Here is a 15,487-nt window from a genome sequence, read left to right as displayed (position 1 = left end):
TTTCAGGTATTGTAATTAAACCAATTCACAGTGTTATTTAATTCCCCACAGTTCTTCCCCTTACTGCTTTCTTGAAACTGTAACCATGGCACCTTAATTTAAATCAGGTGGAGCAGCTGCTGCCTAGAGAGCAGATGCCAATGCTGGTCCAGGAATTGCCCATGCATTGCAGACTATACCAACAGTCTTCCCTTCCCCCAGCCCCCAAGTCAAGTGCAGTCCACCCCCCTCCCCCGCCATCAGTATGTGGCTTTCATAACCATACTGTAGGTATGCAAGGCTGAGACTCTTTACCCAGGTCTTGCAGCTGGTGATGAGCTGAGCTGATTCTCAGGGCCAGTACTCTTTAGGGATCAAGCTTAATTTGCCTAAGCTGTTTATTTGCAACAGCCTCAAACACAGCAAGATAACAAAGCACTAGTGTGAAGGCTAGACTCACGTACACAGTCACACACCCACACACACACATGCAACACACAGGAGGGAAAGGGGGAAAAAAAGTTAAAATGGCTCAAATAGTGAGCACATTATGTTTTAAGACAAAGCACAAAAGTAAATTTCAGCCCATGTTACAGAGAGAAACTTCTAATTCACATGAAAACAGGTGAAAGGACACATTGCACATTCAGATAGCCATGCCACCCCCTTGGCTGCTCCCTACCTAATCCTAGTTGAGGGTGATGCTCCACTAGGGTCCAGCTGTTATCATCCACACAATGACTTTTGTAAACGAGCAGCTGGCAGAGGTCCCTGGCTGTCATGTCTGCTAGAATCTCGACCACTTTGCTTGTTCCATCTTCACTAAAGACTTTTACATCCTGCAACATAAAGGACACACTTACAGATCAACGGCCTTGTGTTCGAAAACATGCAAACCACACAGCTACCATACATAGCATCCCTTCTTACAAATTTCAGGCATCTTGGCATTCAACACACATGAAACGTACAATTTACTTTTGATCACTTCTCATCCCCTTTATTCCCTCTCCCAGCATTAAATGAAGATTGTGATTATATTAATTCTGCCCATATCAAGTGAAAGCAGAGGTTCCTTCTGCAACAGATCAAGGCAAACCAAAATGCAACAATACCAAGAGTGTGTGCTTCTGGAACACGGTTAAAAGAAAATTTGCTAATGTGTTTAGTTTGGGGCCTTTTGCTTTTGAACATTTACATTGACATTAGTCCTGTTCCTAAAAATTAAAAATGGCTCTCTTGTTCAGCACTAACTTTTGACTGTTTCACTTTGGAAGTTTCACTTGCAGTTCACCCTCAAATCAATTAATTAGCCCTGTCCACTTACCTCTCTCTCACCCTTGAATTTATTTTCCACTTGAGAATTTGACTAGTTTGAAATCAAACAAGCATGTACTGTATGTTTTAAACATTAATGGAGATAAAAAGAACATGTCAGAAACCTCCCCCAACCCTTGAATTATACAGATGCTTTCCTGTTAGCATTTTTCTGCTCCAACAATATATGCTTACTGCAAAATTATATCCCCATACAATCACATTTTCAATATCAAGAATTAAATTAACCCCACATTAAAACACTGTGCATCCTAGCAAGAGAGGAGATAGATATTTATCTAGCAGAAACCTGAAGGGTAATTTGATATGGAAAATCTTACCTCAACAGCACGTAAAAGGCAGCAGTCAGAAGAACAAGATGGCATTTTAAATACAGATTGCCTCTTGAAAGAGAGTTTGTTCTCTACCTCCTTCCAACCCTCTGCAGACTAAGCTGCACACACTGGGCGTTTTATCGTTGTCAATGGATTATTGTACTGTACCTGTCACGTAGCCACTGTTGTGGGTACTGTTTCTGGGGAGGCAGACAACTCTTCCAGAGCTCCACTCAAAGGGTTACACGCAATCTTTGCGGTAGTGAATCAAACCACACTGTGTAGACCAATCCTAGCCCTCCCTGTGACTGATGTAATCATTTCCCACACACTATCAGACTTCCAAATTATCCCCCACCCCGGCAAGAAAAAAAAATTACATAGGAAATTTGTTTTTTTATGACCACCCACATACGTTTAAAAAACCTCTGATATGAAAAAGTTCAAAGGAAAAGAAGGCACAAATTCCAGAGCCTAAAGCAGGCATGCTCCCTGAATTCTGATTTCTTTGCCAAATCTCTCAATAGCCCAGCCTCACAGCAGCTGATGTCATCTACATGCAACTTAAGCACTTGAACTTCTACTCCGCTCGCTACTGCTACCTCTTGCTTCGCCTTAGCAGGCTCACCCCCCTCCTCCTGATCCTTTAACAAAGTGCTTGCTTAGTGCTCTGAGTTCTCATTATAACAGACTGTGGATTTAACAAGTGGAATATGTGCCGCTCATGTGCATGCCTTGCTCTAGTGCTACAGGTTAAAGCCAGTGCTATGTCACTGATTAGGTATGCCACTGACTGAATGCAGGACAACTTCCACCTCCCTCACGTCTTCCCCCAACCCCCACCCCTCACTTTCCTTTCCCACAGCTAAGGACAAACTCAAGCCCAGTTAGGGAGGAGTTAAAAGCTTAATCTAGCTAACGTGACTCAAACCCATGCATTCAGGAAACTGCTTCGTCTGACAGCAGGGATGAGCCAGCTCTTTCAGAAGTCGGCTCTGGAGAAGAGGAGGGGGAATCCCCGTTGCTGTAGCTCTCGGGAAGGTATGCATTCTGTACAATGTTACAGCTGCACACAGACTCCTGGTAACACTTCACCGAGTCTCAGAAATCCTAGAAAGGAGCTGTTTGAGGGGGCTTTCCCACTGTTCTGGGCCCCCTAGACAAATCTATTTTCTGCAATTAACACGTTTTACAGTATAAATATAAGGCATTATTCTACACACAACCATCTCAAGGTTGAAATGTGAACGTTACCGAACTACTTTGCAAAGTTTGCTGTGAACAGGGAAAAGTGATGAATGCCCAAGCCACTGAAGAAAAGCACGTGAATTAATGATGGAATGGACTTCCACATTCGTTGTATGGATCTAGAAGGCAATTTCAAAATAAAACTTAATGATCTTCAAGAAAAGAAAGGTTTTTTTTGGGGGGGGGGGGGTTGAAGGAGGAAGGAAGAACAAAAGGAGAATGTAATTTTCATTTTCAGATTCTGATCTATTTTTAGAACTGATACCAAAAAAAAGAGTAAGCTAATTTTTTTTTAAAGGGGGAAAAATCATCTTTCATTAGTTTATTTTGTACATCTGACACCACCCTCTGTAGCAGAATAAAATTACTCAGTTGGACTTCCTATCTCATGAACTAACCTGCTGGCATCACTTGTGTTGCTGAAAAAGGAACGTTCTTACACTTCCTGCTTCCCAGGCCCAAGCGATAAAGAGCTGTTTCAACTGGGAATGGCTGATGAGGACTTGTGAAGAATAGGAAGAAGAGCCATGAAACACTTGGCACCCTTCTTCCCATTACCAAAGAGAAGGAAAAAATGCAGTTGGAGTGAAGTCAGCAGGAAAAGGTGTTAGTACCCTCTCACTAACTTGTTCTCTAGTTGCCCCATGTGCACTGAAATGCTTCCTGTATTACTTAGTGCCATTTTCTTCCCTGACTCCCTATTCACACATAGAAATGCACCACTGATATTTCTACTTTTCTGTCTATAGCTATGTACTGTAAGAAGAAACCCAGTATCTGCTTTTGTAAGCTACTGCTAAGGCTTTATTAAATACAGCATGGAATTCATTCAAGACTTTAAGAAAAAGATTTTGTTCCTTAGGTGTTGCTGAGGGATCAGAATACAGCAGGTAGTCAGAATAAAAGCAAACAACTTAATTTCATCAGCTGTTAATCAAGGACAGCACGTGGCCACATGTCACCAGACGCTCCGGACACAAAGGACCACGTTGCTAGCAGGACATAATGGCCTAATTCAAACACTATTCTAGTAAGGGAACAAGGGAGAGCAAGCAGCAAAGGCAAAGCCCAAAATCTTTACAGCGTAAAATATGACATTTAGGGTTCTGAGACAGGAAGAAAAGCTGAGTTTGATTTCATTCAGGTGACCCACAGAATATTGTGTGTTAAGGGCAAACTTTAGATGTTATGAGGTTCGGGGCGGGGGGGGGGAGGGGGAGGGAAGAGGGAGAAGAAATGGGAGAGAAAGGAGAAGCTTAGGTCTAACAACCATTTTGTTAATATTGCAATAATCTCAATAATACTAAAATGGTACGAGGTGCGTGTGCATTTGTGTGTGTGCGTGCATGCATGTGTGTGTATGTGTGTTACAATGTGCTATCACCTAATATAAACTTGTAAGACTCCATTCTGAAGCCTGTATCTAGCAGAAATGCCACACTTGAACACACATGATACTGCTATGTAAAACACTAGAGCTCTATTAAAGGAACATAAATTTCACCTGCTTATTTTAATAGCAAGAAGCCTCCCCCCACCATCCTGCCCCACCATGCTTCACTAAGACGGGGTCCAGAAAATTAGTTTTAAAAAAAAACTTTCACTCTGCCCTTCTGAGGCAAAATAAAACAGTAAACTGCTTATAATAAACATTTACTCTTAATTACTATTAAAAAAATGCTCTTAATTACATCAGCAGCATGAGGCACCTTCTATTCAAAATTAAGGGTAGGAATGTTCAGCCAATCGGAGTACTAGATTGGCTGAACATTCAGTGCCTTACAAACGTAAAAGAACAGATAACAGACTGCACCATTGTTCTATGAAGAATTCTTTGAGAGAGAGAGAGAAACTTAAACTGAAAGCACGTTAACGTACATCACTTAACTAGTTTCATGTCATGGCCACTTATGACTGATAGCGTCCACCCACCCCCTCCTACCTCCCCCCAACACTTCTTCCCTCCTAATCCCACACCTTCCCTGTATCAACTAGAGTGACTTGGTTACATGAAGTAAGAGAGATGAATAAAAAGGAACAAGATTTAAAATAGTTCTTTGCCAGGGCTGTATTAATTTTCACCCCTTCTCCTAAAATTTTAATTTCTGCACTTTCTTTTTCCTGCAAATGAGCATTTTTGCAAGTACCTTGTGTGAGGCAAGAGTAACAACTACTTCAAATGAAAGGCTATAAGGGGAATTTTCATATGATCAACTTTCTGGAAAACTTTCAATGTTCAAAACTGAGTTGACCTAGAACTTGCTTTATTTTAAAGACGCCCGCCCCTCTCCCAACACAGTATACTAGTTATTTGACTTCTTGAAAAAAAGAGACATGGCAGTGGATTAGTTTCATTTTACTCACCAGCAAATTGGTTGAAAACTTACACTCCTTAGTGGGTGCATCTATGCATGTAATTATTGTGATGCAATAAACTATGGAGCAGTTTATCCCAGAGTAAACTGCTCCTGGACACACCATCTACATATGGGCCCAGAACAGCAGGAATTTGAGCCGGGGCAGATGGCTGGGCTGACCAGGCACAATTTATGCCCAGTCAGCATCCACACATGTTTCAGTAAAGTAAACTACTCTGCTGTAAGGCAGTACTGTCCCTAACAATACTGTCTTATGGTGGAATCAATTAATTTACTGAGCCCAAATACCAGCACATGTAGATGGTGATGCTTTACTGCAGAGCTAATTAATTTACCCCGCAGTAAACCGCATGTGTAGATGCACCCAGTGAGTAGCAGCTGGTTCATAGGGCAGCAACTAAGGACATGTTCACATTATAAAGTTTGATAAAGTTTAGCTCAGTCAAGCCTAGACCTCTGTAATAATCAGACCCTGGTTTTTCCGATTTCTCTAGGCAGCTCTGGAGCTGCTGGGTGAGAAGCATGTTCTAAGTGTCTCACTGAAACACATGAGGCAATTCTAACATTTTCTCCCTCCAGATTTTTCTGCAATGCTGGGGTAGGAGAGCAACAACAGAAGTAGCAGCAGCAGCAATAAGAGCACGAATTCAAAGTGTAGGGCCATTAAATACCACCATGCACTGGACAATGTTTTCTTTATAAAAAATAGGGAAATAAATTCATAGGTAACCTTAACCATGGCACTTTGTGCAAATAAACATAAAAAAGGAAATGTTGAGGTTAAGGTTCTCATAGCAACATTCACTCTCTCACATGGCACACACTATATTTAGGCACATGCTTAACAGCCTCTGTGTAAAAAAAGAGAGTTAATATTATAAAGGACCTCAAATCTTGGCATCTGACTTCTAAAGCTGACTGTAATATTAACATTGCAATGGGACTAAAAATTAGACACAACACACCCCCAACCACCTTTTTTGTAATATCACTCTAAGGTTTAAACTCTTTCCTAGATTCACAGGATTTATTTGATTTGAAGGGGACCTGGGACCCCTGAGGGACTCAACTATAGTTACATCCCAAAGTTAACATAGGCTGGTAGCTGCCAACACAATGACATACTGGGTACTGCAGTTTTCACTCTACTTACAATAGCAAAGTACAATAAACACACAGGTTTGACATATTTAAGCTTCAAAACCAGTCCTACTTCAAATGCATAAGGACTACCCAGTGAACAAACATCGATTTTTAGATTTGGTAAAATGCATCCAATGATGGTATAAGCTGAAAAACCAGTCAGTGTCCAGTGCCCAAGAAAACAGAGCATGGCTGCGAGCAAACTGTGTCAGTTTCAGAGCAGTAAGCTTTGATACCAGTGCTAAGGGTATGATCGAAACAAGCTTAAAGCCTACTATTTGCTATTGTTTTACTGAACAAAAAGCAGGCGTTTCTCCTCTGTCCCACACACCTTTTTACAAAGCTGGCTGCTTGATATGGGGGCGTCTGCTGGAGCCCCTGATCTTGGGCTATTGTTTTATCCTCTCAAAGGCATGACTACAAATGACAGTCTGTGGAAACCAAGGCCTGTGCTAAAACTTTGCTTAAAGCTTCTTCTAAAAGCTCAGATGTGTGAAATGAACTCAGAAGTACTGCATAAAACCACACTTTCAAACACTGAAGCTTTAAAAGCAGGCAGTTCTACACAATCGCACACTTGAAAAGTCTGAAGGCCTGGAAATGCTATGAAAATGATAAGTGCCCTAATATGCATATTAGCTGAAACTGCTTCTCTTAGACTCGAGGCTCCTGCCACGTTACACTTAAGACAAAATTAACCAGTTAATCACATTTTAAGTTGTGACACAGCCACATGTTCAATCAATTAATGGTATGATGAAACAAGGAATAAGCCACAATGTATACCACAAAAAATGTGGAATAATGTTGTGGCCCGTGCCTATCATGCCATTAACTGAATGTGTGAACAGATGTTCCACTGTGGCTGGGAGCCCCGTCAGCTGCTGGAGCTCACAGCTGTGAAGGTACCTCATGCAATAAGGCATGACTGGATCTAATGCTGGATACCACAATCACACCACCTGCCATCCACATGTAGCATGGTAGAAAATGTAGGTGTGGATTGTGTATTAGATCCTAACACGCCTTTACCTGAACATTCAGTAGGGGCCCAAGTGACACAAACCTACCCGTATTAAAATGAACTGCTTTTATCCTGTCCCAGAAGTTACCTCACTACTTTTAGTTTGTTACCTTAAGGCTCACAGCACCTTGATGAGTCATTTAACCCTCCAAATTCTTTCCACTTATAAAATTCAAAGCTAACTTTCTCACCTCACTTCCCCATCTATGCTGACTTTGGCTGTAGCATAGCTACAATTACTATTTCTGAAAACGTATCTAAATTTCAAGAACAGTTTGCAGGGCATGCCACGTAACGAACGTGGAAGTAAGATGCTTGAAATTTAGAGTAGATTAATTTTTTTAAATTGTAAGGCTCTGCAGAAATGAACTGGCAATATAAGCAGAGCAAGTTCATTCAGTTCTACAAGGTATTTGGGATTCCAGTTTCCTTACATGTTAATGTTTTTGAGAAACATCGCATCTCCCTCTCCAGTGTCATCCTCCCCTTGCACCTACCTTCCCTGATCAATTTTGGTGATTATTCAGAAGGCAAATTTTTATCCTCAAATCATTTCTTGTGGTACATCCTTTGTAAACCTTTATAAAGAAAACTTGGTACGACCACAACAATAGTGCACCTTGGATAATGTTAGCCAAGCATTAGTCATTAACCCTGAATACATTTTACTGAGTTAATCCATTCCTAATGTTTTAGTCTTCCCATCCTTATATCTACCATAATATTTATTTGTTATCTCTGACTTAATTTCAAGGATGAGAAAGATTTAATTTTTAATAGAGAAGTTCTTACAAACTAAATAACATACAGTTCTAGAAAAGGCTACAAAAAATAATTCAAGATTTAGGACTTCTTCAGTAGCCAATCGTCTTGCCAGCTATATTAAATTGTTCTTGCCATTACAAATTATTCTTTAGAAATTGAATTACCACCACATATTCCTCACTGGACAGGCTTTCGACCACAGACCCCACATCCATTTTAATTTTGGCACACAACATAAGACACTGGGAAGCAGTTTTCCAGCGGCTTAAGTAACATGGTTTGGGTCCTGCTTACTCCAAGTGGTAGTTCTTTCCAATAATATACTGTGATAACTATGGCTGAAGCATTTATGTTCAGAGCACCTTGGCCAGATTATAAGGCAACAGGCCAACTTCAGTTAGGTGACCTGGACTCTTATATTAGCTTCCTGCTTGAGTCTGTGAACATACCTTCCTCCCAGACACGCTGAGAGACTCGCTCTTTCTCCTAGGCTTCCCCCAAGGGACATTACAGAACAGAATATAGGGCTCCATTAGTGATTGTAAGTTCCAGTTCTGCATCAGACTGCAGTAAACTTCATGATGTGATATCAGTTGTGAGGCTGCTACCTCATTTCAGAGGCAGAAGGTCTGAAGTAATATTTCAGAAGGTCTGAAGTAATATTTGTGAGTAGCTGTATTTTTTTAATATATGGGAAATGCCTAGAGCTAAGACAGTATCTGCTGGAATTGAAGCTATGAGTTTTATGCAAGCCATTAGCTTTAAGCAGGCAGGTTACAATAGCACTGGTGTAATAGTCCCAAGCACGCAGGACAGCCCAAGTTAGGAGTTTTCAGCCATGTTGCATATCATGACTATTATGTTCACTCTCTTGCATAGAGCAGGGCACTAAGAAATTTAAATTTTGCTTTTAACAACAAGAGGTTACATTTTGCTTGAAACAAGTCATATTGGGTCCCTAAATAATAACTAATCCAAATTCCATTGCATCTTCATCCCCAAAACAAAGAAGCCTAATGAGGCAACAGTTGCTTGCCTATCGTCAGGGACCTACCAAATATAGAGCTGCTGCCCCCCCAACTTTGCAGGCAGAACGTGGGGCCTGGCAACCATTTTGCAGGCAGAGCAGTGGGCCACCCCATGTCTCTGGTTAGCTGGGAGGCCCCAGTGGCCCTGCCCCTCACCACTGACTGGCTGCAAGAGCTATTTGTTATGTAACCCCACCCCTCAACACTGATTGGAGAGAGGCAGGGCCACATGACAGGCAACCCTTGCAGCCAATCAGCGGCAAGGGACGGGGGGGAGGGGAGGGCAGCCATCTTCCTGGCAGCCCATCGAATGGGCAGACCCCCCTCCCCCTTTCTCTGCCCTGGTCAGCTGCTGCAGCATCTTGAAGATTGCTTGTTTCCCCTGGGGAGCCAGCATTTTCTTTTCAGTACCTTCCCCCCCACCCCGGCAGATTTCATGGGCAATGCCAGATTTCGTAAAATCTGCAAAACTGCAATTTCGGTAGGTCCCTACCTATCATTATTGAGCAGTAAGTACAGATGCTCCTGGAATTTTAATCCTTGATTTCAGGGCTGACTGTTGTGGAAAGAGTGGTTTTCGTTAGAAAGAATTTTTTGCCCTCAACTGCTTCACACATACTTTCCTAACATTACACTGATGCATTCCTTTCTTTTTCTTAAAAAGAAAGAAACACAAAACCAACAACAACTACAACAAAAACATGATCACACTGCTGTATGCCTATCTGCTCCTACTGATGATCCCATGCTTGGTAGTTGTGCTGAGCAGGGTCCATTCCCTTGTTGGACTGCACTGATGGAGTCTAAAGAGCACCTACAGCATATGCATACATTTTGATAAATGCCAGAATCTGTGGCCCATCAAGAAAGAAATCTCAGTGTGCAATTTAAACATTTTTGCACAGACAGCACTGAAAATAAACTGATACAAGTCATTAGCTAGCCATTTAGATGGAAAGGAAAAAGCTGCTGGTTGCTTCTCCAGCATGAGATGAAGGGGAGGGTAAACTAAAGATACCTTCTATTCCTACACCACAAACTTTACAGGAGAAAAATCAGGTCATGAAGGTTTAGGGAACAGCCTACAAGAGCTCCCACTAGCCCCCCTCCACCCTGCTAATCCTTGCATATACGCTTGATTAGAGGTGTGATAATGGTAGAAAGGGGCAGTGATAAAGCAGGCAACAGAGACTGTTATCAAAGGTTTTCTTGAACTTAGAAAAGTATTCAAGTGTTTCAAAATTAACAGCAATCTCCCTGGATGTGAATATTGTGATAGGAAAGAAAAGGGGATGAGTGACTATAAACTAAAAACAAAGCAAAATATTCAAGAGGAGAGAGGGGAGGGATGGAAAGAGCTCTAGCAGTGTGTTGCTCTGACCAGTCTTAAGGCTGATCTAATTCAGAATAATAATTAAAAAAAGGCATAAATATGCGAGTTCAGGGCTGGCAAACTCGTGGCACATGTGCCACAAGTAGCATGTAACATGCAACCATTTCACCTGGCAAGCTGCAGATCTGGCAGACAGAATACTGCAGATAAAGCAGAGAAGAAAGCAGAGCAGTGAATAAGGAAGGGAGTAGAGAGCAGAGCAATGGATCAAGCAGGGAAAGGAGAACAGAATGGCACGTGGGGAGTAGGCAAGCCTTCTGTTGTGGCATGGTGGCCAGAAAGGGTTGGTCACCAGATAGTGATGTATTTGGGGCAAGGTCTGTCTTTTTGTTCTGTGTTTGGACAGCATCTAGACCAACAGGAACCAGGCTCATGGGTGTGGCTCCTTTTTGCTACAAAATAAATATTAACAAAAAGCAGACATGGTTAAAACCTGAGTATTTGTGCACTGAGGACGGAGACAGAAGTTACTTCAAGAGCCAGAAATCATGAGATTAAATTTGAACAATATGTAAGCTAATTTATCTGGTTTCCATGAGAAAACTAATCCATAACAAAAGCAAATTAAAAAATGCATTTAACAGTATTTCCAAGAGAGATCAATAAATGAAAAGATGCACTTAATATTTTTAAGAGAGATGAGATATAATGCTGCGCACACAATTTGATAAAAGTTTGCAGTACATTATTGACAAGTTATATGCTGCTATCTCAAGCTTTTAAAATACAAGTCAACCATCTTAAAAATGAAATTTGAAATCTCATATGATCTAGAATTCTTTACTTTTTTTTAGTGCTGATGCCTGCAGCCATGAGTGTAAAATATATGACTTTTATTAAAAAAGATGAGTCTCAGTTAAACCTTCAACTTCTAGAATCAAGAGAAACAGCCTCAAGGGTTGGCCACACCAAGATACAAGTTTGTTACATATGCAGAGGGGTACTGGTTGTAGCTGTGCTAGTCTAAAGGCATAGGCAGACAAAACTCTTGCAGTAGAGACGATATCTTTTATTAGACCAATTAAATAGAAAGAAAATATTTTTGCTACTATTTAGTTGGTATAATAAAAGATGTTGCCTCTACCCCAAGAGTTTTGTTTACCTATGCAGAGGTATGTGGGGCTTCAGGGATGTGCCCCTGCTATGTGTGGATGAAGACATATAGTTTTTACTATCTGAAGGACAGACCCATGAAGGAGGATATAGTCTGCAACAGTGCAGAAGGAGAGAGATGAGAGAAATGGCATAAACTGCCCAGAAGGAACACTTCAGCTAAATACTCATAACTGAGAACCGATATACTCTTAAGGCACTTCATAAGCCTGGACTGTTTAATGGTACAGGTGTAGCTTTCTAAAACTATTTCACATGGCTAAAAAAGTACAATTGTCCTTTTGAACTGACAAAGCCCTTAAGAGTTCAAAGCATGCATTGAGAACAAGCCCTCCAGCTTGATAGCTTCAGCTGAACTTTGCAAAAGGCTTTTCCAGTACAGCCAAATTAATATTGTTCTATGAGCAGGTGAGGGTGAAGGGTTGGCAGGTTTAAATACTTATGCTTTGGTATGCCATCATAATGTCTGACCAGTGGTACATTCTTTGGGATGCAGTCCTCAGCACTGTTATTTAACTTCCTGTTTCACAAGTTACTGGTGCTTGAAAGCACGAGATTGCAAGCAGAGAGTGTTGGTTAATTCTTGCCGATTGCAGCTTTGAGAATATTTTAGAGTTCAGTTTGTCACATTAAAAAAAGCATTATTGTAACAGAGCTGCTCACATTAGGAAGCTATTTCTGTGCAAATGTGTCAGCATTAATTGTGTAACTAGAATTAACCCCCTATAGATCCCTGCCATGAAAAAGTTATATAATGGGGAATATCACGAGAGCTGTTTTGGTTTTTTTTAATTTGTTAGTACATTTGATTTTTACTGGCTACTTTAAGAGGGAAAACTTATTAAAACTTCTGGTGATTTGTGCCAGGTAATGGAAACCCTATGGAGAAACACCTTCTTCAGTTCCTTTTAGATCAAATTCAAGGAGTAACCAAACAAAAGAGGAAAAAAGCTTCCTTCCTGGTGCAATATCCAGGAGGTTCCTTTCTGATGCAGACTGCCTGATGGCTCCATCTTCAAAACTGCAAGCATCACACAGGCACAGAATTTCCATTCAACTTAGTGTGGCCAAGACTTGTTCACTGCTGGGAAGAAAACCTTGTTTTTTTAAACAAGATGGCATCTTGCCCACAAAAAAGTATGAATGCAGTCATGCATCAAGTTTATTACACCAAGTCTCTTAAAATGAAGGTGTAAAAATGCATGTATGTGTGGCTTTAAAATAGTAAGACTTTTACAGCACAAAATCTTATTTTCCATTATCCACGCATCCAGGCTGTGTGCTATGATAGGACCATAGGACATCAATGACAAAATGAGTTCTGATGCCATGGTGATCCCCTCTAATTTAACCTACCTGAGGTTCCCTTGTGTATCCTTACTTCACACATTCTGTATCTCTTCCTCCTGGTGGGGGCACTAAAAACAAAACATACACAACCTAACCCTTTGCTCAGCTTACAGGGACAAATTCCCTGCTGCCATGGTTACCATTCCAACTTCTCTTGTGGAACTAGAAATAAAAAACTTCCCTTGAGAACAGAAGGCTATAATGTTAGCTCTGTCTCCCTCCCCTCACTCATGATTGTTAGCCACTAAATCGGCTACATCTGGCATATTTAATTTGGACTAAATAAAATGTCACTAATTAAAAAGATGCCGAACAAGCAGTACATGACATTATGGAAATAGAGAGCATAGTATTTGAACACAGCCCATTAGGAATTGAAAGGGCCAGCTAGTTTTCACTAAGAGCTCAGGGATAAAGAAGGCTAAATGGTTCCTCTATAAATTCTTGTTTGTGACAGCACCCTCCAAAAGTTCTGCCTTAGAATCTAGGTATATGAAGGTCTTGACGTGTTCTCTCCTGCAGCAGTTGTGCTCATAAGCATGGCACTAATTCAGTCCGATGCTGAGAGTATTGTTAGTTTGGCAATGCAAAATCCTTGTTCTACCTTTTTAGTTGGATGCCTTTGTTAGAGACATAACAAGTGGAATGTTTCACAGAACGTTAATACAGGATGTTGCAGAATGCTCAAATGGTCATGTATCCTTCTCCGAACCTTAGAGAGCTGAAAGCAGTCTATTTCCAAGCTATATTTTAATAGTCTATTTTGCAATACTGTGCATCACAATGCTATAGTAATCTTCCTCCTTCCCTCAGGGCTGTTTTCTCTCAGTTATGTTCAAGGTTATCCTCCCCAGTTTCATTTAAAGTCTTGGATCCATTTCCCAGTCTACCAACTCTCATATACCCTGGTATCTGTATTTCACTCTAGTTATGTGCATCAACACTACATGTGGTCAAAATAATACTTTTTGCTGATGGCAGCTCCTTTTAGAACCTGCAGCCACACAGCCTGATAAAAGTTCAGCCCATTCTCCCGGGTGGCATTTATATCTGTGCAACTAAACCACTAGCCAGGACACTTCCACCCATTAAATTGCTTTTCAGAGCCAAACCCCTGCCTATGTAGGCACTTACAAAGCTCATTTCATATCCAAGATCTTGTCTCCATCTTCCATACCCTACTGGTTAAGCATCAAAGCTAAAGATGACCATCATTACAATATGGAAGGAAAACTAACTTTGAGATTCCACAAGAGGGTTCCACCATTTCCTGACTATTCAAACAATCCATAAGTAGTAAGGGGGGGGAAAAACAAACAAATAAAAACACTTGCATGCTTGTTTCATATTCCTTCCTTTAGCATCCCCAAGATTTCCTTAATCTTGTGAGAACAGCATTTTAAAACTAGTATGTTCCCAGTTTCAACTAATGAGAAATAAAAAACTCCAGAACAAACAAAAAACAACTCCCCCCCACAAAAAAACCTCAACCCAAAGCATGCCTTTATTTTCAGATGAGTATAAACTGCTATGCTGGATACCCAAAACATTTTGCTTCACATATTTTCAAGTTTATTCTTACTGGGACTCAAACAAGCTTCCTAAACTCTAGACAAATTCCTCCAAAACTGAGGTTTAATGGACATGTTGACTGATGCTCAAACGGTTCATTGTAGTAACAGTTGTACATCAGCTACCAAGTGTTTCATTCTGTATGCCTCACTGAAGAACTGCTTGCTTTAGCAACTCAATATCTGTTGCTGTATTAGCTAAATGCGTTGGAGTATAATCTCCACAAGTCTTATTAACTTTAATTAAGTTAACATATCATACCATGTACAGTACAACATGTAACCATACTATTTCACAGTCCTTTTCCCCATACTGACTTAAATATACATCCCTTCCAAATGTATTAAACATCGTGGATAAGAGTACAAAATTTCAAATACCATATACAGACGGTTTGAGCTCCCTAGCTACTTAGGTTATGAACTGATGTCTCATTTAACCCAGGACTAATTATCCTGGAGTTCGAGCTAAACTAAAAACAGGAGCAGCACAGTCATTTACACACTCCCTTCTAAGCTACATTGCTGCTCCTTTGCCAGTGAGTGGCCAGTGAGAGCACAGAGCCTGACCAGCTTGTCCCTGGAATGAACAACAATCACTACAAAAACAAAGAACAGGATGTCCCGGGGGGGGGGGGGGGAGGAGGGGGAATATTAGGACATTTTATCTGGCGTAGTTCAGAGGGACTTGAAATGGGACAATATACATGATCCTGGGACAAAAGGCTTTCTCCCAGGACAAACAAAGTATCTGTTTACAGCCAATGGGACAGAGACATCTGAGAAGATGTCTCGTACTCAAGTACCCTTGTGGTAGGGGAAGAAGAGAAAGTATTACGTAAT

General features: G+C 40.9%; 1 protein-coding gene across 3 annotated transcripts in view; it reads right to left on the bottom strand.

The window, feature by feature from the left end:
- The window catches only part of GRB10 (growth factor receptor bound protein 10), a 201,913-nt gene that overhangs the window by 48,584 nt on the left and 137,842 nt on the right, over window positions 1-15,487 (bottom strand). For all 3 annotated transcript variants that reach the window (XM_019483873.2, XM_006270561.4, XM_019483874.2), the window contains one exon: window positions 662-818. In XM_019483873.2, coding sequence (XP_019339418.1) covers window positions 662-818 — 157 coding nt within the window. The remainder of the gene's footprint in view (window positions 1-661; window positions 819-15,487) is intronic.

This window comes from Alligator mississippiensis, chromosome 5 (genome assembly GCF_030867095.1).
Source record: "Alligator mississippiensis isolate rAllMis1 chromosome 5, rAllMis1, whole genome shotgun sequence".
Lineage (NCBI taxonomy): Eukaryota > Metazoa > Chordata > Crocodylia > Alligatoridae > Alligator > Alligator mississippiensis.
Note: the sequence above shows the minus strand (reverse complement) of the source record. Positions and strands in the feature narration are given on the sequence as shown.